The 25,150-nt window shown below is 38.5% G+C and overlaps 1 protein-coding gene across 7 annotated transcripts in view; it reads left to right on the forward strand.

The window, feature by feature from the left end:
• Positions 1 to 25,150, forward strand: part of pola2 (polymerase (DNA directed), alpha 2) — an 89,616-nt gene that overhangs the window by 11,619 nt on the left and 52,847 nt on the right. For all 7 annotated transcript variants that reach the window (XM_069894166.1, XM_069894162.1, XM_069894164.1 and 4 more), the window contains 4 exons: positions 18,875 to 18,966; positions 20,085 to 20,142; positions 22,957 to 23,066; positions 23,706 to 23,899. In XM_069894166.1, the coding sequence (XP_069750267.1) occupies positions 18,875 to 18,966; positions 20,085 to 20,142; positions 22,957 to 23,066; positions 23,706 to 23,899 (454 nt within the window). The remainder of the gene's footprint in view (positions 1 to 18,874; positions 18,967 to 20,084; positions 20,143 to 22,956; positions 23,067 to 23,705; positions 23,900 to 25,150) is intronic.

Raw genomic sequence — 25,150 nt, forward strand, 5'->3', positions numbered from 1 at the left:
ATTAAAAGGAAGAGGCTACTAAATTTATTGAAGAAGGAAAAAATAGATATAGCATTTGTGCAGGAAACGCATCTAACTGAAGTGGAACATAACAAACTAAAGAGGGAATGGGTAGGACACGTAATGGCAGCATCCTATAACTCAAAAGCTAGAGGTGTAGCCATACTAGTTAACAAAAATGTGCCAATCAAAATAGAGGAGGAAATAATAGATCTAGCAGGGAGGTATGCAATGATAAAGTGTCAGATATACTCAGAATTTTGGAATTTGCTCAATATATATGCGCCTAACGAGGAGGATCAAAAGTTTATGGATTTTTTTTGAAGATTGCAGATACACAAGGAAATATATTGATAGGAGGGGATTTTAACCTTAATTTGGACCCAATGTTGGATAAAACTGGACAAAAGACAAGTATAAACAATAAAGTAGCCAAATCTATGCTTAAATCAATGCAGGAAATGAAAATGAATAATTGTATTCCATTGGAAAAAATAGCATAATTTAAAAAATAAAGTCACAATGTTTGAGCAAATTTGGGAACCATACATGGAACATATCAGAGAGAGCTTGCCTACGACCTCCATCCCCTAAAATGAGAATGAAAATGATAAGAAGACAAAACAACTAGGTTCAGTGTGTATTGTATTGTATATGTTGAATATTTATGGGTTTTGGAGGGGGGAGTGGGTAGAGGGGAGGAAGGGAAAGGGGAAAAAAAAGGGGAGCAAAGACCACTGTGTAAATTTAATGAGAAACATTTGTACATATTTTGGTTGTACATATTTTGGTTGATATGGTTCATAGTGTGAAAAATAAAAAAATATATATAAAAAAAAAGTTGTGCTCACTTGTTCGAGATTCTCCCACCATGGGAAGTAACCTGAAGTGTGGTGCCGGAGGATTGGAAGGTTGCTCTAGTTGTTCCATTGTTTAGAAAAGGCTCCAAAAATAAGCCTGGAAATTAGAGGCCAGTGAACCTGATGTAGGTAAATTATTGGAAGGTGTTCTAAGAGATTGGATCTACTATTATTTGCATAGCCAGGGACTGATTAAGGATGGTCAACATGGTTTTAAGCATTGTAGATAATGTTTAACCAATCTTATAGTTTTTCGAGGAGGTTACCAGAAAAGTTTATGAAGAAAAGATTGGATGTTGTCTACATGGGCTTTAGTAAGGCCTTTGACAAGGTCCTGCATGGAAGGTTCAAATACTGTGTATTCTTGGCCAAGTAGTGAACAGATTTGACAATGGCTGGATGGGAGAAGCCAGAAAATAGTGGTGGATAATTACTTCTCATATTGGAGGCCTGTGACTAGTGGTGTGCCTCAGGGATCAGTGCTGGGACCATTGTTGTTTGTCATCAATATCAATGAGCTGGATGATAATTTGGTAAATTAGATTAGTAATTTTGCAGATAACACTAAAATTGGAGGCATTGTGGACAGTGAATAAGATTTTGAAAGCTTGCAGAGGGATCTGGATCAGCTGGTAAAGTGGGCTAAAAAATGGCAGATGGAATTTAATGTAGACAAGTGTGAGGTGTCAAATTTTGGAAGGACAAACTAAGAAAGGATGTACACGGTGAATGGTCGGGCACTGAGGAGTGCGATAGAACAGAGGGATCTGGGAATATAGATATTTAATTCCCTGGAAGTGGTGTCACAGGTGGATAGGGTTGTAAAGAGAGCTTTTTGCACATTTCCCTTCATAAATCAAAGTATTGAGTACAGGAGTTGGGATGTTATGTTAAAATTGTTTAAGACATTGGTGAGGCTAAATTTGGAGAAATGTGTACAAATTTGGTCACCAAACTACAGGAAAGATGTCAATAAGATAGAAAGAGGGCAGAGAAGATTTATCAGGATGTTGCCTAGACTTCAGGAACTGAGTTACAGGGAAAGGTTAAACAGGTACGGACTTTATTCCCTGGAGCATAGAAGAATGAGGGGAGATTTGATTGAGGTGTTTAAAATTATGAGGGGGATTGACAAGGTAAATGTAGATAGGCTTTTTCCATTGAGGGTGGATGAAATACAAACCAGAGGACATGGGTTAGGAGTGAAAGGGGAAAAGTTTAGGGAGAACCTCTTCACTCAGAGAGTGGTGGGAGTGTGGAACAAGCTTCCAGCTGAAGTGGTAGATGCAGGCTCGATTTTAACATTTAAAGAAAAATTGGACAGGTATATGGATAGGAGAGGTACAGAGGGCTACAGACTGAGAGCAGGTCAGTGGGATGAGGCAAGAAAAAGTGGTTCGGCACAGACTAAAGGGTCCAAAGAGGTGTGTTTCTGTGCTGTAATTGCTCTATGGTTCTACGTCTACTCTGTCCATGCCTTTTAATATTGAAAATGTTTCAGTGAGACCCCCTTCCCCCACCCATTCTCCTAAATTCCAACTGATTACAGAGTAAGAACCTTCAAAGGCTCCTTGTGATTAATCTTTTTATTCAAGGAATCATCCTTTTTAAATTTTTTTATTTTTCACACTATAAATCATATTGACACTATAAATCATACAGACATTTTTCTTCTTAAATATATACAGTGTCGTTTTCTCCCCCTTTTTCCCCCCTCCCTCCCTCACTCCCTTTCCCATTCATTTAAAGTTCAATCTATTATACATTAAACCCATTAAACAATGTTGTCACTTAATAAAAATAAACAAGAAATTTTACTGAGTCAGTTCTTTTCGTTATCTTCTTCTGTCATTTTAAGTGGTGGAAGTCCACGGTAGGATTTCTCTATTGTGTTTCATGTATGGCTCCCATATTTGTTTGAATATTGTAATGTTATTTCTTAAATTATATGTTATTTTTTCTAATGGAATACATTTATTCATTTCTATATACCATTGTTGTATTCTCAAGTTGTCTTCTAATTTCCAGGTTGACATAATACATTTTTTTGCTACAGCTAGGGCTATCATAACAAATCTTTTTTGTGCTCCATCCAAATCGAGTCCAAATTCTTTGTTTCTTATATTACTTAGGAGAAGATCTCAGGGTTTTTTGATATATTGCTTTTTGTGATTTTATTTAATATCTGGTTTAGATCTTCCCAAAATTTTTCCACTTTCTCACATGTCCAAATTGCATGAATTGTTGTTCCCGTTTCCTTTTTACATCGAAAACATCTGTCCGATACTGTTGGGTCCCATTTATTTAACTTTTGAGGTACGATGTATAGCCTGTGTATTCAGTTATATTGTATCATGCGTAACCTCGTGTTTATTGTATTTCTCATAGTTCCGGAGCATAGCTTCTCCCATGTTTCATTCTTTATCTTTATGTTTAGATCTTGTTCCCATTTTTGTTTAAGTTTACCGTTTGTTTCCTCGTTCTCCTTTTCTTGCAGTTTTTTTAAAAATTTTTTATTTTTCACACCATAAATCACATTAACCATGGTACACACTTTTTACTTTTCACACATATACAGTGCCATTTTCTCCCCCCCCTCCCTCCTCCCATCCCACCCTCCTTACCTCCCCCCTCCCGTCCATTTAAGGTATACATTCGAGGATACATTAAACCAGTCAGACAATGTTGTCATTCAATAAAAATACACCAGAAATTCTACTGAGTCCATTCTTTTCATTTCCTTTTCCTTCCGTTAACTTGGGTAATGACTGTCCCCGGTAGGTTTTCGCTATTGTATTTAATGTAAGGCTCCCAGATTTGTTCGAATATTTCAATATTATTTCTTAAACTATATGTTATTTTTTCCAATGGAATACATTTATTCATTTCTATATACCATTGTTGTATTTTCAAATTATCTTCCAATTTCCAGGTTGACATAATACATTTTTTTGCTACGGCTAGAGCTATCGTAACAAATCTTTTTTGTGCATCCTCCAAATCAATTCCAAATTCTTTGTTTTTAATGTTACTTAGGAGGAAGGTCTCTGGATTCTTTGGTATATTGTTTTCTGTTATTTTATTTAATATCTGATTTAGATCTTCCCAAAATTTTTTTACTTTCTCACATGTCCAGATTGCATGAATTGTTGTTCCCATTTCTTTTTTACATGGAAAACATCTATCAGATACTGTTGGGTCCCATTTATTTAACTTTTGAGGTGTAATGTATAGCCTGTGTATCCAGTTATATTGTATCATACGTAACCTCGTATTTATTGTATTTCTCATCGTTCCGGAGCATAACTTCTTCCATGTTTCCTTTTTTATCTTTATATTTAAATCTTGTTCCCATTTTTGTTTAGTTTTACCATTTGTTTCCTCATTCTCCTTTTCTTGCAGTTTAATATACATATTTGTTATAAATCTTTTGATTAACATTTTATCTGTAATCACATATTCAAGGTTACTTCCCTCTGACAAACTCAAGCTGCTTCCAAATTTATCCTTCAAGTAGGATCTTAATTGGTAATATGCCAGCGCTGTATCTTGAGTTATATTGTACTTATCTTTCATTTGTTCAAAGGATAAGAATCTATTTCCTGAAAAACAATTTTCTATTCTTTTAATCCCTTTTTTTTCCCATTCTCTAAAGGAAAGGTTATCTATTGTAAAAGGGAGTAACTTGTTTTGCGTCAATATTAGTTTTGGTAATTAATAATTTGTTTTATTTCTTTCTACATGAATCTTCTTTCAAATATTGAGGAGATGATGTAATACTGGAGAACTTCTATGTTGTACCAATTTTAAATCCCATTTATATAATATGTGTTCAGGTATCTTTTCCCCTATTTTATCTAATTCTAATCTCGTCCAATCTGGCTTTTCCCTTGTTTGATAAAAATCTGATAGGTATCTTAATTGTGCGGCTCTATAATAATTTTTAAAATTTAGCAGTTGTAAGCCTCCTTGTTTATACCATTCTGTTAATTTATCTAGTCAGACAATGTTGTCATTCAACAAAATTACACCAGAAATTCTACTGAATCCATTCTTTTCTTTCCTTCTCCTTCCATCAACTGAGGTACTGTTTGTCCCCGGTAGGTTTTCACTATTGTATTTAATGTAAGGCTCCTATACTTGCTCGAATATTTCAATATTATTTCTTAACCTATCTGTTATTTTTTCTAATGGAATACATTTATTCATTTAAATTGAGTAGTTTCTTCCTTTTAATTTGGTTATGTATTCCATTAATATTTAAAGACATATAGTTCAGCGTAGCCCTTTTATATTTTGTTTATCTTCTCTTTCCGTTTTTCCATCATTACCTTTCCTCCTTTTCCATTTCTGTTTTCTTATTTTCAACTCTTTATAAGACAACATTCCTACAACATCCAACATTTTCCTTATTCTCCTATTTCTATCTTATTTATCCCCAATCTCCCCTTCACCTCCTGAGTTGTCCTTTATCCCTTGTCGGACAACCACATCTCCCCTCTCCATTTGGATTTGCGAATCCACTCGCAAGCGTGAACTGATTTTGCAGTGACCGCTATTTCCCCCCACCCCGCCTCCCCCAGAAAAGATTTCACTTTTCATATGTCACAAAGGTCACTCTTTTAATTCCCTCCTTATTCTCTGTATTCCATTACCTTCCCTTATTAATTCTTGTCTATACTATCTATATTTTCCTCTAAGTACAGATACATTTATGTATGCTCATTGTCTCTATTCACTCTTAAACCTCTTTACCCGCATACATATCAATCGTGATCATTTTTACTCTCATTACCCGTCTTCATCCCTCAGTCTATTTTTGTCTTTACCCACATACATATCAATCGTGATCATTTTAACTCTCATTACCCGTCTTCCTCCCTCAGTCTATTTTTGTAATTGTTCTGCAAATTTTCGTGCTTCTTCTGGATCCGAGAATAGTCTGTTTTGTTGTCCTGGAATAAATATTTTCAATACCGCTGGATGCTTTAGTATAAATTTATACCCTTTCTTCCATAAAATCGCCTTTGCTGTATTGAACTCTTTTCTCTTCTTTAGGAGTTCAAAACTTATATCTGGATAAATGAAGATTTTTTGCCCTTTATACTCCAGTGGTTTGTTGCCCTCTCTTACTTTTTCCATTGTCTTCTCCAGTACCTTTTCTCTTGTAGTATATCTTAGGAATTTTACTACAATAGATCTTGGTTTTTGTTGTGGTTGTGGTTTAGAGGCCAATACTCTATGTGCCCTTTCTATTTCCATTTCATGCTGTAGTTCTGGACATCCTAGGGTCTTAGGGATCCACTCTTTTATAAACTCCCTCATATTCTTGCCTTCTTCATCTTCCTTAAGGCCCACTATCTTTATGTTATTTCTTCTGTTATGGTTTTCCATTGTATCTATTTTTTGAGCTAGTAGTTCTTGTGTCTCTTTAGTTTTTTTATTAGATTTCTCCAATTTCTTTTTTAAGTCTTCTACCTCCATTTCTGCTGCTACTGCCCACTCTTCCATCTTGTCCATTTTCTTTCCCATTTCTGTTAAGGTCATCTCCATTTTATTTATTTTCTCTTCTGTGTTGTTTATTCTTTTTCTTAAATCCTTAAATTCCTGTGTTTGCCATTCTTTAAATGACTCCATGTATCCTTTAATAAGAGCAAGTATATCCTTTACCTTGCCTTTCTTTTCTTCTTCTATTTCTCTGTACTCTTCCTCTTCCTCTTCTTCCTCTGGGTTGGCCATCTGTTGTTTCTTTGGTGCCCTTTCCTCCTCTTCTTTCTTGTTTCTATTGTCTTCTGTGGTCTCTTCTTGCTGCAGGTGTTCTGCAGTTGTCGTTGCCGGCTGTGGAGATCGACTCCCCAGCTGGTCCCCCCTCCCGTCGGTGTGTTTTTTTTCATGCGCGGTTGCGCACTTTTACTCGGCTCTGCGAGCCATTTTTGTCGTCCATTATTTACCGACCTGAGGGAGCGGGTTTCTCTCTCCGCAGCGGGCCTCTTCGGACAGGTAAGGCCTTCACCTTTTTCCTCCTTTGTCTTCTCTTCCTCTCTTCTTACCGTTGCTTTCGATTTTTCTTTTTTTGTCGCCATCTTCTTTCCACCTTTATACTCACTTTTCTGTAACTTTTATTTCTGTGCCTTTGTGTTTTTCTTTGTTTTTCCCGACTTTTCTGGAGAGGGCTGGAGTTCACCGTCCGGCCACTACTCCATCACGTGACTCCTCGACGAATTAATAAGTCTTTAAATGTTTTATAGTATTCTATTGGGAATCCATCCTCTCCTGGTGTTTTATTGTTCGGTAGTTTTTTTATTATCTCCTCTAATTCTTCTATTTCAAATGGTTTTATTAATTTATTTTGCTCCTCTGTTTGTAATTTCGGTAGTTCAATTTTAGTTAGAAATTCATCTATTTTGTCTTCTTTCCCTTCGTTTTCAGTTTGATATAGTTGCTCGTAAAATTCCCTGAAGTTTTCATTGATCTCCGTTGGATTATATGTAATTTGTTTGTCCTTTTTCCTTAATGCCAATACCATTCTTTTAGTTTGTTCTGTCTTAAGCTGCCACGCTAGAATTTTGTGCGTTTTTTCTCCTAGCTCATAATATTTCTGTTTTGTCTTCATTATGTTCTTCTCCACCTTATATGTTTGTAGTGTTTCATATTTTATTTTTTTATCTGCCAATTCTCTTCTTTTAGTTGTGTCTTCCTTCATTGCTAATTCTTTTTCTATATTTGCTATTTCCCTTTCCAACTGTTCTGTTTCCGGATTGTAGTCCTTCTTCATCTTAGTTACATAACTTATTATTTGCCCTCTGATGAACGCTTTCATTGGGTCCCATAGTATAAACTTATCTTTCACTGATTTTGTATTTATTTCAAAGTACATTTTAATTTGTCGTTCAATTAATTCTCTAAAATCCTGTCTTTTAAGTAGCATGGAGTTTAATCTCCATCTATACATTCTTGGTGGGATGTCCTCTAGCTCTATTGCCAATAACAGGGGTGAGTGGTCCAATAGTCTAGCTTTATATTCAGTTTTCCTCACTCTCCCTTGAATGTGGGCTGATAACAGGAATAGGTCTATCCCTGAGTATGTTTTATGTCTGCCCGAATAATATGAATATTCCTTTTCCTCTGGGTGTTGTTTCCTCCATATATCCAAAAGTTTCATTTCTTGCATCGATTTAATTATAAATTTGGTTACTTTGTTCTTTCTGTTAGATTTTTCCAGTTTTATCCATGTTTGAGTCCAAATTAAGGTTGAAATCCCCTCCTATTACTATGTTCCCTTGTGTATCTGCTATCTTCAAAAAGATATCTTGCATAAATTTTTGATCTTCTTCATTAGGTTAATATACATTGAGTAAATTCCAAAATTGTGAATATATCTGACATTTTATCATTACATATCTCCCTGCTGGATCTATTATTTCCTCTTCTATTTTGATTGGTACATTTTTATTGATTAATATAGCTACTCCTCTGGCTTTTGAATTATATGATGCTGCTGTTACATGTCCTATCCAATCTCTCTTTAATTTCTTGTGTTCCACTTCAGTTAGATGTGTTTCTTGTACGAATGCTATATCAATTTTTTTCTTTTTTCAGTAAATTTAACAGTTTCTTCCTTTTGATTTGGTTATGTATTCCATTAATATTTAAAGTCATATAGTTCAACATAGCCATTTCATACTTTGTTTATCTTTCCTTTCCGTTTCCTCATCACCACCTTCCCTTCTTACCCATTTCTGCTTTCTTTTTTTGAACACATTATAAGACAACATTTCTAAAACATAAAATATTTCCACTATTCTCATATCTAAAATTGGAATCATCCTTTTGAACCTCCTTGGAACCCTCTCCAACATCAGCACATCCTTCCGTAAACGAGAAGCTCAAAACTGCTCACAATTCTCCACGTGAGGTCTCACTAGTGCCTCAACATCACACCCATGCTCTTGTATTCTATTCCTCTTGAAATTCTTCTAAAAGAAGAACTGTTTGGGGGGCATGGCAAGATGGCGTAGGGAACAGACGTGCCTTCCAGACCTATCCTGACTCTGATTTATTGTTTTGTCTTTAAGTGCCCGTTAAAGTTCTTTTAAAAGTTTATAAAAAATAAGAGGTGTTGGATTAGTGCCTAATGGTTTATATGCAAAAAAAAAGGTAAAAGAAAATATCAACAGACTGTTAAAAAAAACTACATTTTCCGAAATTGTCTGAGCCTACTTGTTTACAAGAAGCCAGGTCTCAACGTAGAATGGATCCAGAGGAGGACGTGCAGAGTTCGGCATTGAAGCTTCATTTTAAGCCGGTGAGGCTCTCTGAAGGTCGCACTCAACACCTTTCAGAACAAGGGGCTTGACGGGTGCCAGTGTTTCGCACGGTGGCCACTGCAGGTGTTGTTGCTGAGGTCTTGACAGTTGAATCAGCTGGGGCGCCACCAGCTGGAGAGTTAAAGAGTTGTCATTCGACTGCTATAGTGGTGGCGCTGCAAAATGCATCTTCAATTACAACGGTTTTTCCAGACATCGATTCAGTGAAGATGATTAAAGAGATTTGACTTAAAGATAACCCTGATCTTCAGTCTCCTGGCATTGCTGGGGGGACTTTGAGAGGGATTTTTATACGAAGTCAAACTGCTAGAAAAGATACTAAATTAAGGGAAGGGACAGAAGATCCCGTGGTCTCTAAGGAACAGCAAGACCCCATTATGCCTGAATCTATTTCTGTTGAAATGTCTGTTAAGGATCTTGAAGATAAGATATATTCTGTATCGAGTCACTTAGCTAATTTTGTGAACCTGTTTATTTCCAAGATTAATGTGATGGCGGAAGTCATTAATGGAGCTTTTAAGCTTGAAACCATTGAAAGATTTGAAATGTGTGATCAAGGTTTAGTCGATGCACAGGATCAACTGCAAGATGAAAATAGAATAATTGAAACATTGCAGATCCAAAATAAAAATTTAGCAATAAAGGTTGATTATTTGGAGAATCAATCTAGACGGAACAACGTGAAAATTGTTGGTTTGCCAGAAGGCATAGAAGGACCAGATCCAAGAAAATTTTTTACTGAATGGATTCCACGAGTGTTAGGACAGGATAAATTCCTTGAAGGTTTAATACTAGAACGTGCTTATAGAGTTTTAAGAAGAAAATCTCTTTCAGGACACAATCCAAGATCTGTTTTGATCCGTTGTTTAAACTATTGTGACAGAGAGACAATTTTACGTACGGCTATTAAAAATGCCCAGCAAAATAGATCTCCTTTGATGGTTCAGAATAATCCTGTTTTCTTCTATCAAGATTTGAGTCAAGAAATTATGTTTCGGAGGAGTCACGTGATGGAGTAGTGGCCGGACGGTGAACTCCAGCCCTCTCCAGAAAAGTCGGGAAAAACAAGAGAAAATACAAAGGCACAGAAATACAAGTTAAAGAAAAGTGAGTATAAAGGTGGAAAGAAGATGGAGACAAAAGGAGAAAAATCAAAATCAACGGAAAGAAGAGAGGAAGAGAAGACAACGGAGGAAAAAGGTGAAGGCCTTACCTGTCCGAAGAGGCCCGCTGTGGAGAGAAGACCCCACTACCTCAGGTCGGTAGAAAGAGAACTACAACAATGGCTCACAGAGCCGAGTAAAAGTGCGCAACCGCGCATGCGCGAGGAGTCGCGCATGCGCGATGCGCATGAAAAAAAACACACCGACGGGAGGGGGGACCAGCTGGGGAGTCGATCTCCACAGCCGGCAACGACAGCTGCAGAACACCTGCAGCAAGAAGAAACCACAGAAGACAATGGAAACAAGAAAGAAGAGGAGGAAAGGGCAGCAAAGAAACAACAGATGGTCAACCCAGAGGAAGAAGAAGAGGAAGAATACAGTGAAATAGATAAAGGGAAAGGCAAGGTAAAGGATATACTTGCTCTTGTTAGAGGATACATGGAGTCATTTAAAGAATGGCAAACACAGGAATTCAATGATTTAAGAAGAAGAATAAACAACACAGAAAAGAAAATAAATAAAATGGATATGACCTTAACAGAAATGGGGAAAAAAATGGACAAGATGGAAGAACGGGCAATAGCAGCAGAAATGGAGGTAGAAGACTTAAAAAAGAAATTGGAGGAATCTAATAAAAAAACTAAAGAGACACAAGAATTACTAGCCCAAAAAATAGATATAATGGAAAATTATAACAGAAGAAATAACATAAAGATAGTGGGCCTTAAGGAAGATGTAGAAGGCAAGAATATGAGGGAGTTTATAAAAGAATGGATCCCTAAGGCCCTAGGATGTCCAGAACTACAGCAAGAAATGGAAATAGAAAGGGCACATAGAGCATTGGCCCCTAAACCACAACCACAACAAAAACCAAGATCTATTGTAGTAAAATTCCTAAGATATACTACAAGAGAAAAGGTACTGGAGAAGACAATGGAAAAAGTAAGAGAGGGCAACAAACCACTGGAGTATAAAGGGCAAAAAATCTTCATTTATCCAGATATAAGCTTTGAACTCCTAAAGGAGAGAAAAGAGTTCAATGCAGCAAAAGCGATTTTATGGAAGAAAGGATATAAATTTACACTGAAGCATCCTGCGGTATTGAAAATATTTATTCCAGGACAACAAAACAGACTATTCTCGGATCCAGAAGAAGCACGAAAATTTGCAGAACAATTACAAAAATAGACTGAGGGAGGAAGACGGGTAATGAGAGTTAAAATGATCACGATTGATATGTATGTGGGTAAAGACAAAAATAGACTGAGGGATGAAGACGGGTAAGGAGGGTAAAAATGACCACGATTGATATGTATGCGGGTAAAGAGGTATAAGAGTGAATAGAGACAATGGGCATATGTGAAAGTATCTGTAATTAGAGGAAAACATAGAGAGTATAGACAAGAATTAATAAGGGAAGGTAATGGAATAGAGAGAATAAAGAGGGAATTAAAAGAGTGACCTTTGTGACATATAAAAAGCGAAATCTTTTCTGGGGGGGGCTGGGTGGGGGAAAAGAGCGGTCACTGCAAAATCAGTTGACGCTTGCGAGTGGATTCGCAAATCCAAATGGAGAGGGGAGATGTGGTTGTCCGACAAGGGATAAAGGGCAACTCAGGAGGGGAAGGGGAGATTGGGGATAAAGAAGATAGAAATAGGAGAATAAGGAAAATGTTGGATGTTGTAGGAATGTTGTCTGGTAAAGAGTTGAAAATAAGAAAACAGAAATGGAAAAGGAGGAAAGGTAATGATGGAAAAACGGAAAGAGAAGATAAACAAAATATAAAATGGCTACGCTGAACTATATGACTCTAAATATTAATGGAATACATAACCAAATTAAAAGGAAGAAACTACTAAATTTACTGAAAAAGGAAAAAATAGATATAGCATTTGTCCAAGAAACACACTTAACTGAATTGGAGCACAAGAAATTAAAGAGAGATTGGGTAGGACATGTAACAGCAGCATCGTATAATTCAAAAGCAAGAGGAGTGGCTATATTAATTAGCAAAAATGTGCCATTTAAAATAGAAGAGGAAATAATAGATCCAGCAGGGAGATATGTTATGATAAAATGTCAGATATATTCAGAGCTTTGGAATCTACTTAATATATATTCACCTAACGAAGAAGATCAAAAGTTTATGCAAGATACCTTTTTGAAGGTAGCTAATACGCAAGGGAACATACTAATAGGAGGGGATTTCAATCTGAATTTGGATCCAAATATGGATAAAACGGGGAAAAAAATTAACAGGAAGAACAAAGTAACCAAATTTATAATTAAATCAATGCAAGAAATGAAACTTGTGGACATATGGAGGAAACAAAACCCAAAAGAAAAGGAATACTCATACTACTCGACTAGACATAAAACATACTCAAGGATAGACCTATTCCTGTTATCAGCCCACAATCAAGGGAGAGTTAGGAAAACGGAATATAAAGCTAGACTATTATCGGACCACTCACCCCTGTTATTGGCAATAGAGCTAGAGGACATCCCTCCAAGAATGTATAGATGGAGATTAAACCCCATGCTACTTAAAAGACAGGATTTTAGAGAATTTATTGAAAAACAATTAAAAATGTACTTTGAAGTAAATACGGAATCAGTGGAAGATAAGTTTATACTATGGGACGCAATGAAAGCATTCATTAGAGGGCAAATAATAAGTTATGCAACCAAGATGAAGAAGGACTATAATCAGGAAACAGAGCAGTTGGAAAGGGAAATAATAAACATAGAAAAAAAATTAGCAATAAAGGAAGATACAACCAAAAGAAGAGAATTGGCGGATAAAAAAATAAAATATGAAACATTACAAACATATAAGGTGGAGAAGAATATAATGAAGACAAAACAGAAATATTATGAACTAGGGGAAAAAACACACAAAATCCTAGCATGGCAGCTTAAGACAGAGCAAACTAAGAAAATGGTATTGGCAACAAGGAAAAAAGACAAACAAATTACATATAATCCAAAAGAAATTAAGGAAAACTTCAGAGAATTTTATGAACAATTATACCGAACCGAAAACGAAGGGAAAGAAGGGAAAACAGATGAATTTTTGACTAAAATTGAACTACCAAAACTACAAATAGAGGAACAAAATAAATTAACAGAACCATTTGGAACAGTAGAAATACAAGAGATAATAAAAAATTTACCAAATAATAAGACACCAGGAGAGGATGGACTCCCAATAGAATTCTACAAAACATTTAAAGACCTAATAATACCGCCCCTCCTGGATGTAATCAACCAGATTGATGAGACACAAAACTTACCAGATTCATGTAAAACAGCAATAATTACAGTGATACTAAAACAAGGGAAAGATCCACTCTCACCAGCGTCATACAGACCAATATCTCTGCTAAACACAGATTATAAGATAATAGCTAAACTATTAGCGAACAGATTAGCAGAACAGGTACCGAAAATGGTAAATTTAGACCAAACTGGATTTATCAAAAAAAGACGCACAACAGACAATATTTGTAAATTTATTAACTTAATTCATGCAGTAGAAGGAAATAAAGCACCGGCAGTAGCAGTTGCTTTAGACGCAGAGAAGGCCTTCGACAGAGTAGAATGGAATTACTTGTTCAAAGTATTGCAAAAATTCAGTTTACCGGAGAAGTATATTAATTGGATTAAAGCATTATATAAGGGACCGTTAGCGAAAGTGACAGTAAATGGACATGTATCAAAGCAATTTAACTTAAGCAGGTCAACGCGGCAGGGATGCCCACTATCACCATTATTGTTTGCGCTAGCTATAGAACCACTAGCAGAATCGATAAGAAGAGATAATAATATAAAAGGAATAAAAATAAAAGACAGGGAATATAAAATCAGTCTGTTTGCGGATGATGTGATAGTGTACTTAACAGAACCAGAACTATCAATAAAAGAACTATATAAGAAATTGAAGGAATATGGAGAAGTGTCGGGATACAAGATAAACGTAAATAAAAGTGAAGCAATGCCTATGAATAACGCGGATTTCTCAAAATTTAAGGAGGAATCCCCATTCAGATGGCAAACGCAGGCAATAAGATACCTAGGTGTGCAAATAAACAAAAATCTAGGCCAATTATATAAACTCAATTACAATCCACTAATGAAAAAATTACAGGACGATTTAGAGCATTGGAAAGAGCTACCACTAACACTGATAGGAAGGATAAACTGTATTAAAATGAACATTTTTCCAAGGATACTATACTTATTTCAGGCATTGCCAATACAACTGACAGAAAAATTCTTCAAAGTGTTAAAGAAAATAATAAGGAGATTTTTATGGAGAGGGGGGAAACCGAGGATAGCACTAGATAAATTAACAGAATGGTATAAACAAGGAGGCTTACAATTGCCAAACTTCAAAAATTATTATAGAGCCGCACAATTAAGGTACCTATCAGATTTTTATCAAACAAGGGAAAAACCAGACTGGACGAGACTAGAATTAGATAAAATAGGGGAAAAGATACCTGAACACATATTATATAAATGGGACGAAAAATTGGTACAACATAGAACTTCTCCAGTATTACACCATCTCCTCAATATATGGAAGAAGATTCATGTAGAAAGAAATAAAATAAATTACCAAATACCAAAACTAATATTGACGCAAAATAAGCTACTCCCTTTTACAATAGACAACCTTGCCTTTAGAAAATGGGAAAAAAAAGGGATTAAAAGAATAGAAAATTGTTTTTCAGGAAGTAGATTCTTATCCTTTGAACAAATGAGAGATAAGTACAATATAACTGGAGATACAGCGCTGGCATATTACCAACTGAGATCCTACTTGAAAGATAAATTAGGAAGCAACTTGAGTTTACCAGAGGGAAGTAACCTTGAATATGTGATTACAGATACAATGTTAATCAAAAGATTTATAAAAAATATGTATATTAAACTGCAAGAAAAGGAAAATGAGGAAACAAATGGTAAAACTAAACAAAAATGGGAACAAGATTTAAATATAAAGATAAAAAAGGAAACATGGGAGAAGTTATGCTCTGGAACGATGAGAAATACAATAAATACGAGGCTGCGTATGATACAATATAATTGGTTACACAGACTATACATTACACCGCAAAAGTTAAATAAATGGGACCCAACAGTATCTGATAGATGTTTTCGATGTAAAAAAGAAAGGGGAACAACAATTCATGCAATCTGGACATGTGAGAGAGTAGAAAAATTTTGGGATGATCTCAATCAGATATTAAATAAAATAACAGAAAACAATATACCAAAGAATCCAGAGATCTTTCTCCTAAGTAACATAAAAAATAAAGAATTTGGAATTGACTTGGAAGATGCACAAAAAAGATTTGTCAAGATAGCCCTAGCCGTAGCAAAAAAATGTATTATGTCAACCTGGAAATTGGAAGATAATTTGAAAATACAACAATGGTATATAGAAATGAATAAATGTATTCCATTAGAAAAAATAACATATAGTTTAAGAAATAATATTGAAATATTCGAACAAGTATGGGAGCCTTACATTAAATACAATAGCGAAAACCTACCGGGAACAAACATTACCTAAGTTGATGGAAGGAGAAGAAAAGAAAAGAATGGACTCAGTAGAATTTCTGGTGTATTTTTGTTGAATGACAACATTGTCTAACTGAATTAATGCAACCTAGATTGTATACCTAAAATGGATGAGAGGGGGGGGGGGGTGGCTTGGGAGGAGGGAGGGGGGAGGGAGAAAAAGTAACTGTAAATGTGTGGAAAAGAAAAAGTGTATATCATGGCTATTGTGATTTATGGTGTGAAAAAAAAAAAAAAAAAAATTATGTTTCAACGACGCTAATTTAATTCTGTGAAAGAACGGTTGTGGAAAAAAAGACATAAGGGAACATTCAGGTATTCTGCAGTACTGAAGATTTTTTAGGATGGAAATTAGCCAAAGTTCTTTGACAATCCTAAAGAGGTTATGGACTTTACTCAGTCTCTACCAATCATGCAGTTTCAGGAACGATGTAGTCCTTCAAGGTCTCCAAAGAGAGTAGAGATGCAAGGTGGGATCCAGTTTTTTAAAAGAAATGGAAGCAATGGTGACCGAAGTGGTAACGTTGATTTAAAAATAAATAAATCTTTTATCTTTTTTTTGAGAAGAGTTTAAATAGTTTAAATAATGATGAATGTTTAATGAAATGGGAGTTGGGAGAGGGAACTGGGTGGGCACTAGATTCCAGAAGTCATCAGCTACCTGTGAGTTATTTCACACCCAATATTTTGGGGGAGTTACCGCTTTGGGCGGTTTAAACAGGAGGAGGTAGTTGTGACCTCCGACCTGTTTAAGAAGTGAAGGTTTTTTTATTATTTTTTTTAAAAATAAATAATTTTTTTTAACTCTTTTTGTTTTCTGATTGTAATTGAGAGGGAATTAGGAGGTTTCTTTCTCTCCTTTTTTTTCTCTTTTTGGGGGGTGTTTTTTCTTTCTTTTTTAAGAGGATGATGTCACAGAAGATAATGTTGAATTAGATGAAGAGGAAGATGAGGGGAAAGGTGATAAGAAGAAAGAAGAAAATTAAGTACAAATACATTGAGGGAGAAGAGTTTAATAAAATTAAGTTAATTTCGATAGAGAATTTTGAAGATGTTATAAATGAAGAATATGGAGAATTTTATAAGAGTTTGAACTTTTTTCTTTTTTTTTCTTTTTTTATATAAGGGAAGGGGAAGGGAATAAAAAGTTTATCTGATTGTTTTTCTAAGGGATATTTTTGTTCTCTCGATGAATTATAAAGGAAACTTGGTATTAATGGAAATTCTGTATTTAGGTATTATTAATTATGATTTTTTACAATAACAGATATGTGGTTGATATATGATTTTAATATTTAAACTTAGTTTTAAAGTGGATTTCATTTGTTAAATACATGTATTATGTTTGATTTAAATATATGTTTAAGGGTATTATTTTAGTATTGATATTTTTTTGTTGTTAGTAATTTTTTTTGTTGTTAAGTTTTATCCTTTTTTTGTAAGTGGGGCTTTTTCTATTTTATTTACAATATTGTTAATTAATTCTTCACTCTTTATTTTGGGGGGAGGATTGGACTAATTTTAAATTGGATGATTAATGTGTTATAATTATTGGGGGGGTTAATTTGTGTAGTTTAATGATGTAGTATTCTAATTTTTATTATCTTATTTTTTATTATTTCTTTAAATGTAATTTTTATTTTATTCATGTCATAAAATTTTAAATAAAGTTTTTAAAAAAAAAAAAGAACTGTTTCAAAGGGGCAAAAAAGGACATTGCTGGAGGGACTCAGTGGGTCAGGCTAAATGTGGAGAGGGAAGTGGATAATAGACATTTCAAGACCCCGTCATCTGTCCTTGACATGAAACCCTTGTCCGTTGCTGATTTTGAATGCATAAATACCAGCTGCCCTGTCTTCATGGCCTCAGAGACCCAGCCGGGTTCAATCCTGGAGTTCTCCCTCTGACCACATGGGATTCCTCTGGGTGCTCCAGTTGCATCTTATATTCCAAATATGTGGGATAACTGGCCATGTAGATTTTTGGGGAAGAATGTGAGTGGCAGAATGTGGAGGTGTTGAACAGAATGTCTGGGGGATAGCTTACAGGAAAAGAGAGTGGGGAATAAAATTACTTGAACTGGCATGCGCATGATTGGCTGAATAGCCTCTTGTGTATGGGCTGAACTAAGCATACATCTGGCTCACTCTGTATTCTAAATGAAAATCTTTGTACTATCAATCAGATGTTCTGCCTGGCCAACAGTAAAAAGAATCAGATTTTACTGTCATGAACGTTGCTTTGCTGCAATGTTGCAGGTATAAATATTGCTATAAATTATATATTTAAAAAATTAGTGCAAAAGAAGCGAACGTGAGGCAGCGTCTGGTTCATCGTCCATTCAGAAATTTGGTGGCGGAGGGGAAGAAAACCCATGCAGACACGGGGAAAATGAACAAAGTCTTTGCAGGCAGTGTGGGATTCGAACCCCAGTCCGGTCCTGGTCGTTGGCGCTGTAAAGGCATTGCACTAGCCACTATGCTAACCGTGTCGCTGAATGCTCGTATCCAACTTCCTGAATCTTTTTCCCAATGGTAGCAGGGTGAAGAGGGCATGGCCTGGGGGTGTTCCTTGAGGATGGAGGCTGCTTTCTCTAGACACTGCCTCTCAAGGTTGTATGTGACGTCAAGTATAAATTTGAACTTTGATTAATCGTGTCATTTCAGTGGAACAAGGAAGCTTCTCGACCTGCTGAGTTCCTCCAGCAGATTGTGGACCTCCCCCCACCCCCACTTGTGTTTCCTATAGACCGTTGATGATGGGGCACTGTTCACTGTGGGATTCAGAAGTCATGTCTCAAGTGAATAATAAGTGAGAGTGCTGAATTGGATCTGGAAGTGTGACTTATTGAACTTAACAGATTTATTTTAATAAATTTATTTCATTTTCTCCTCTTCCCACATGCCCCAAAACCATGTTTTCTCTTCGCAGAATTTTAGCAAAAGGGTCAATAAGCCACGTACGATGACAACGAGGAAAAACTATCAGGCACCCACACTGGACCTGCACACTATTGAAGACCTGTATCCTTTTGGATTAAATATAAAATGCACACGTTGTTCTCTGCAGAGGGCTGGTGACAGAGAGTAAAGCAGCACAGAAACATGCCCTTCAACTCCCTGATCCCTCCTCAAGCAAGCATTTGTGGCAAATTGATCCCATCATTTCTCCCTGCATTCCCATCATTCCTCCCAGATCCTGCACTCAACAGACAACTTACAGCAGCTATATAATCTACCAAAGTCCCCATCGTTTCGTCGAGCACCCTCGGACTGTCCACTGCAATAATGGGGGGGGGGGGGGCCCTGACCACTACAATTTTGCGCCCCGCTCCCACGCCGACGTTTTCGTCCATGGGGCTCCCGCACTGCAGAACCAAGGCCACCCAGAAATTGGAGGAACAGCACCTCATTTTCCAACTGGACAGCATTAACATTGACTTCTTTGGTTTTTGTTTGGCCCCTTCCCCCTCTCTCTCCCTCTTTCACCATCCCTCTGTCTCATTTCCTCTTGCTCCATTACCCCCTTCCCTCTCTCTTTCACCATCCCTGTCTCCTTTCCTCCTGCTCCATCACCCCCTTTCCTCTCCCTCTTTCACCATCCCTGTTTCATTTCCTCCCGCTCCATTGCCCCCTTCCCTCTCATTCTTCCTCTTTCACCATCCCTCTGTCTCCTTCCCTCCCACTCCATTGTCCCTTCCCTCTCTTTCTCCCTCTTTCACCATCCCTCTGTCTCCTTTCCTCCCGGTTCATTACCCCCCTTCTCTCTCCATCTTTCACCATCCCTCTGTCTCCTTTCCTCCTGCTCCAGTACCCCTTTCCCTCTCCATTCAGTGAACTCTCCCCCTCCCCATCACTTCTCAGCTTTTCACTCTACTGTTCTCCCACCTAACTGTGCACTCCCACCCCTCAGTGTTTCTGGAGCGGTCGGTTGTGTTGCGAGATGGGACCCTTGCTCGGTGTCCAAGCCAACGGCATCTTGTTTGTCCCCTGGAGCAGCCGAATGGCAGGAAAGAGTAAAGTGTAAGGCCCCAGCTCACCTGAATGAAGATAGGTAATAAAGAGAGAGGGAGAGATAGTTTTTGGCAGCAGTATCAACTGCATCCCATTGTGATCAACGCATTTACTTTAACTTTGGACAGTGTGCAGGCTGAGGAGGAGGAGGAGAACCTGCTGGATTCATACACCACTCCAGGAAGGGTAAGTATTTCCTTCTCTCTTATGGGTCAGAAGGGACTTCTCTGGTTTCCTCCTGCTGGCCTAAAGGTTAACCTCCAGGGTGAGTCGGTGGTGAAGAAGGCGAATGCATTGTTGACGTTCATGTCGAGAGGAATAGGATACAAGATAAAGTAAATGTAGGTTGGCTTTTCCCACTGATGTTAGGAGAGATACAAACCAGAGGACATGGGTTAAGGGTGAAAGGGAAAAAGCTTAGGGGGAAAACATCACACAGAGTGAAACGAGTTGTCTGCTGTGGTGAAAAATGCAGGCTCAATTATGACATTTAAGAAAAATTTGAACATGTATGTGGACAGGAGTGGTATGGTTTGGGTGCAGGTCAGTGGGGACTGGACAGAATGATAGTCGGCACAGAAGGGCCAAAGGTTCTGTTTTTGAGCTGCAGTGTTCTATGGTTCTCTCACTTAATATTTAGAGACCAAATATACAGAAGAATAATTTACAAGTAAAAATAGTAAAAACACAAAGCTGGAGAAACTCAGCAGATCAAATAGTGAACTTTATACAGCAAAGATAAAAATACATAACCGACGTTTCAGGATTGAGCCCTTCATCAAGGTTTGATCTGCTGAGTTTCTCCAGCATTGTGTTTTTACTTCAATCACAATGTCGGCAGACATTCATGCTTAACTAATAATTTACAACTTCATCTTTCCAGGAGGGACAGAACAGAGTCGTAGACTGTCATGATGGGAGGCAGGTAGCCTTGGTCTCCTCAATTCTGGTGAAAATTGAAGGGGACAGTGAAGTAGAGGGAAGGACATCTAGGCACTACAGAGCAGAAGTAGCGAAGGACTGGCGTTTGACCACAAGATATAGGTGGAGAAATAGACCATTCGGCCCATCAAGAAGCTCCCCCATTTTCATCATGACCTGGTCCATTCTCCCAATCAGCCCCACTTCCCCTGCCTTCTTCGCATAACCTTGGATACCCTACTCAGAGGCTCCGATAGCTCAGTGGTTGGAGAACTGGTTGTGTAAACCAAGAGTCGCGAGTTTGGTCGTTGTTGGGGCCTCATCTCCGTGAGAGGCGCTTGACAAAGTGACGACTCTCTGTCTTTTTACATAAAGTTAAAGAATTTCATACATGTTCCATTCTAAATGTAATATTATGTAACAATAATGGAACCTTTACCCATATCAATCTCTGCCAACACCCAACAACTTGGCCTCCACATCTGCCCGTGGTAGTAAATTCCACAGATTCACTACTCTCCGGCAAAAGAATTTTGTCCGCATCTCTGTTTTAACTGGGAACTCTTCAGTCCAGAAGTTGTGCCCTCTTATCCTTGAATCCTCTAACATGGGTCACAACTTTGCTACAGCCAAGTCAAGTTTATTGTCATCTGATTGCACAAGTACAACCCAACCAGACATAACACACATACAGACAATACATAGGTAGGACAAGCATACATATCTGCAAATAAGTAAATATTGTTTCGTAAATACGAGAGTCTCAGTTGGTTTGTTTGAGCAGTTCCTTGGGTCGTTCAGTTTTCTCACTGCCCGTGGGAAGAAGCTGTTCCTCAGCCTAGTGGTGCTGGCTCTGATCCTCCTGGATCTCTTCCCCAGGAGCAGCTGAAAGATGCTGAGTGCAGGATGGAAGGGGTCCTCAACAATTTTGTGCGCTCTCCTCTGACAACGATCCCAGTGCATCAAGTCGGTGGTGGGGGGAGGGGGGCGGAAAGAGCCCAGTGATGCTCTCTGTCACTCTTACAGTCCTGTGGCTTGACCTCCGATCCATTTCTCTGCAGCAACCGCCCCCGCTCTTGATAGAGCTTTTGTAGAAAGTTGGCATGATGGTGGCCGATGCCGTATAAAACCTCAACATCGCCCTTCTGTGCCGACTATTATTCTGTCCAGTCCCCACTGACCTGCACCCAGACCATACATGTTCAAATTTTTCTTAAATGTCAAAATTGAGCCCGCATCTTTCACCTCAGCAGACAGCTTGTTTCACTCTGTGTGATGTTTGCCCCCTAAGCTTTTTCCCTTTCGCCCTTAACCCATGCCCTCTGGTTTGTATCTCCCCTAACATCAGTGGGAAAAGCCAACTTGCCCCCTTTATTGACGAGTTGTCAGCTGAAGAGGTGAATGTAGACTCAATTTTAACATTTAAAATTTACTTTATCTTGGCCTGTATTCATTGGAAATTAGGAGAATGAGTGGGTGGGGGGGGGGGGATCTCATTGAAACATTTTGAATGTTGAAGGGCGTGGACTGAGTCGATGTAGAAAGGTTGTTTCCCATGGTGGGAGAGTCCAGGAGAAGTGAGCACAACCTCAGGATTAAAGGGCATCTGCTTCGAACAACTTCTTTAGCCAGAGGGTGGGGAATCTGCAGAATTTGTTGCCACGGGTGGTTGTGGAGGCCGGGCCATTGGGTGTATTTAAGGCAGAGATTGACAGGTTAGTCAAATGTTTTTCTCAGTACTGTTTAAAAAAAAATTAAAGAAACAGGTTAGATAGAGAAAAAAAATCATGATTAAAAGTTAACACTTACTCTCATTCCTTCGATGTCTTGCATTCATGAATTGGGGGCACAATTTATTTGTAAGTACGAGTTGTCCATAAGTTGGATGTCTGTAACACTGCTGCAAAACAACAAATTTTGTGACTTGTTCATGACAGTTAATTCTGATTTGGAAAACTGTATATTGTGTGTGCACTGTGGGCCAGAGAAACATTGTTTCATTGGGTTGAATATGTAATGATCTTCTGAGGGTCATTTATGTTGTGTAATTCCCACTTGTCTTTCTTCCTCCTCCTGCAGACGACCTCACAGAAGCGAGCGCTAAGCACCCCCGAAAACCGACAATCTAAGAAGCTGTTGAATGCCCGCAGCCCACGCCTCCTCTTCTCTCCGGCCTCCTTCTCTCCCAGGTAACAGTCTGATGGCCGAAGCGACGTCAGCCCAGGCTGTGGGTCCACCCAAAGCTGTGAGAATCCAACCCGCAAGGCAGCAGGTCAGGCAGCAGCCAGCTCTTTGGGTCAGGACTCTTCATCGAGCCTCGACAAAGGGTCCCGACCTGAAACCTAGACTGATCCTTCCTGGCTGTCAATGGTACCTTGACGGCTCAGTTCCTCCAGTAGCTCGTTCTTTGCTCAATGTCCCAGCATCTCCAGCATTTTAAATGTTTGAAATTTAGACATACAGTAAGTCCTTGAATAATGTTTCGTTCAACGTGGTTATAACATTGATGAGTAAAGAGAAAAGTACGGGACCACCCTTTGTTATTGTTTGGTTTGAACTGAATGATGGTGGGTGCTCCTTACAATGTTTATTACTTGATACATCCCTGTTTCAATGAGCCCTAAACGTGTGCAGTGCACCCCCGCTGACTGTGGCAACAAAAGTGTTACAAAATTAGAAGTGTTGAGGAGATTTTACAATGGATAACGAGCTGTGGATATTGGAGAAGCTCTCACTCTGTTGCATAACAATCTCTATCCCAATTGTAGGATGACCTCTGTTTGCAGAGCCTGAGGAATCAATTCCCCTCACTCTCTCTGTCTCCACAGTCCAACCCCTTCTCAGAAGTACAGCTCCAGAACTAACCGGGGGGAAGTGGTTACCTCCTTTGGCACTGTGAAAGGGAGCACATGGCGCGGCATGGGCGGCAGGAGCGCCAGTGTGCAGCTGCTAACCGCGCCTGAGGACTCGATCACCAAAAGATTCAAATACATGTTCCAGAAGATCTTTGACATCCGAGAAGGTAATGGTCGCTCTGCAGTTTCATTGGGGTTTCCTGACTGCCCTGGCATCGGCATGGTTGAATAGTTGCGGGATGTTCTTGGTAGGACAGCGACGATTAATGTGCACCAAAGGCCCTTGGTGTGCCCAGAATTGTAAATAATCCTGCAATCAATATGACAGAGTAAATGTAGGTCGGCTTTTTCCATTGAGGGTAGGTAAGATACAAGCCAGAGGACATGGGTTTAGGTGATAGGAGAAAAATTTAGGGGAGCATGAGGGGGAACTTCACACAGAGAGCAGTGGGAGTGTGGAACGAGTTGTCAGTTGAAGAGGTGAATGTAGACTCAATTTTAACATTTAAAATTTAAATTTAGACATACAGCATGGTAACGGGCCATTTCAACCCACAAGTCTGTGCCACCCAATTTGCACCCAATTGGCCTGCAACCCCTGGTATGTTTCCCCTGGGAGGAAACCGGAGCCCCCAAGGAAAACCCATGCAGACGTGGGCAGAATGTACAGACTCCTTACAGACAGCGTGGGATTCGAAACCCGGTCCCGATCGCTGGGGCTGTAAAGGCATTGTGCTAACTGCTACACCAACTGTGCTACCCCAAATTTGAGCCGATACATGGATGGGAGGGGTATGGAGGTCAGAGGGACTAGGCAGAATAACAGTTCAGTACCGACTAGAAGGGACTGTTTTCTCTGCTGTAATGTTCTAAGGTTCTAATGGGATAAATAAACTGGTTCACCATTACTAATGATAAAGATGAATCTTGCGGGAGGAGCATGACAGGCACATTTATTGTCCATCTTTTGTGGGTCCTTGGGTGGATGGTGTTGTGGCACTACCGTGAGCCACTGCAGTCTGTTTGGAGAAGGTACTCCGAATGCTGACGGAGTTCCTGGGGAAAACCCACGCAGACACGGGAAGAACGGACAAACTCCTTACAGACAGCGTGGGATTCGAGTCCAGTCCCAGTCGCTGGCATTGTAAAGGTGTTGCACTAACTGCCATGCCAACCATGCTCCCTTGGAGTAAAAAAAAAAGTACTGAAAGTCTGCAGACATCGTCCTTGGAGTAAAAAGGTATTGATGAGGGGATCAAGCCTGAAACGTTGGTTTTGTATCTTTATCACAAGATCACAAGACCAAGGAACAAAAGTAGGCCATTAGGCCTATCAAGTCTGTCCCGTAAATCTACACTAAGCTACTCTACACTAGTTCCAATTTCCGGCCTTTTCCCCATATCCCTTGATGCCCTCAC

This window comes from Narcine bancroftii, chromosome 8, assembly GCF_036971445.1.
Source record: "Narcine bancroftii isolate sNarBan1 chromosome 8, sNarBan1.hap1, whole genome shotgun sequence".
NCBI lineage: Eukaryota > Metazoa > Chordata > Chondrichthyes > Torpediniformes > Narcinidae > Narcine > Narcine bancroftii.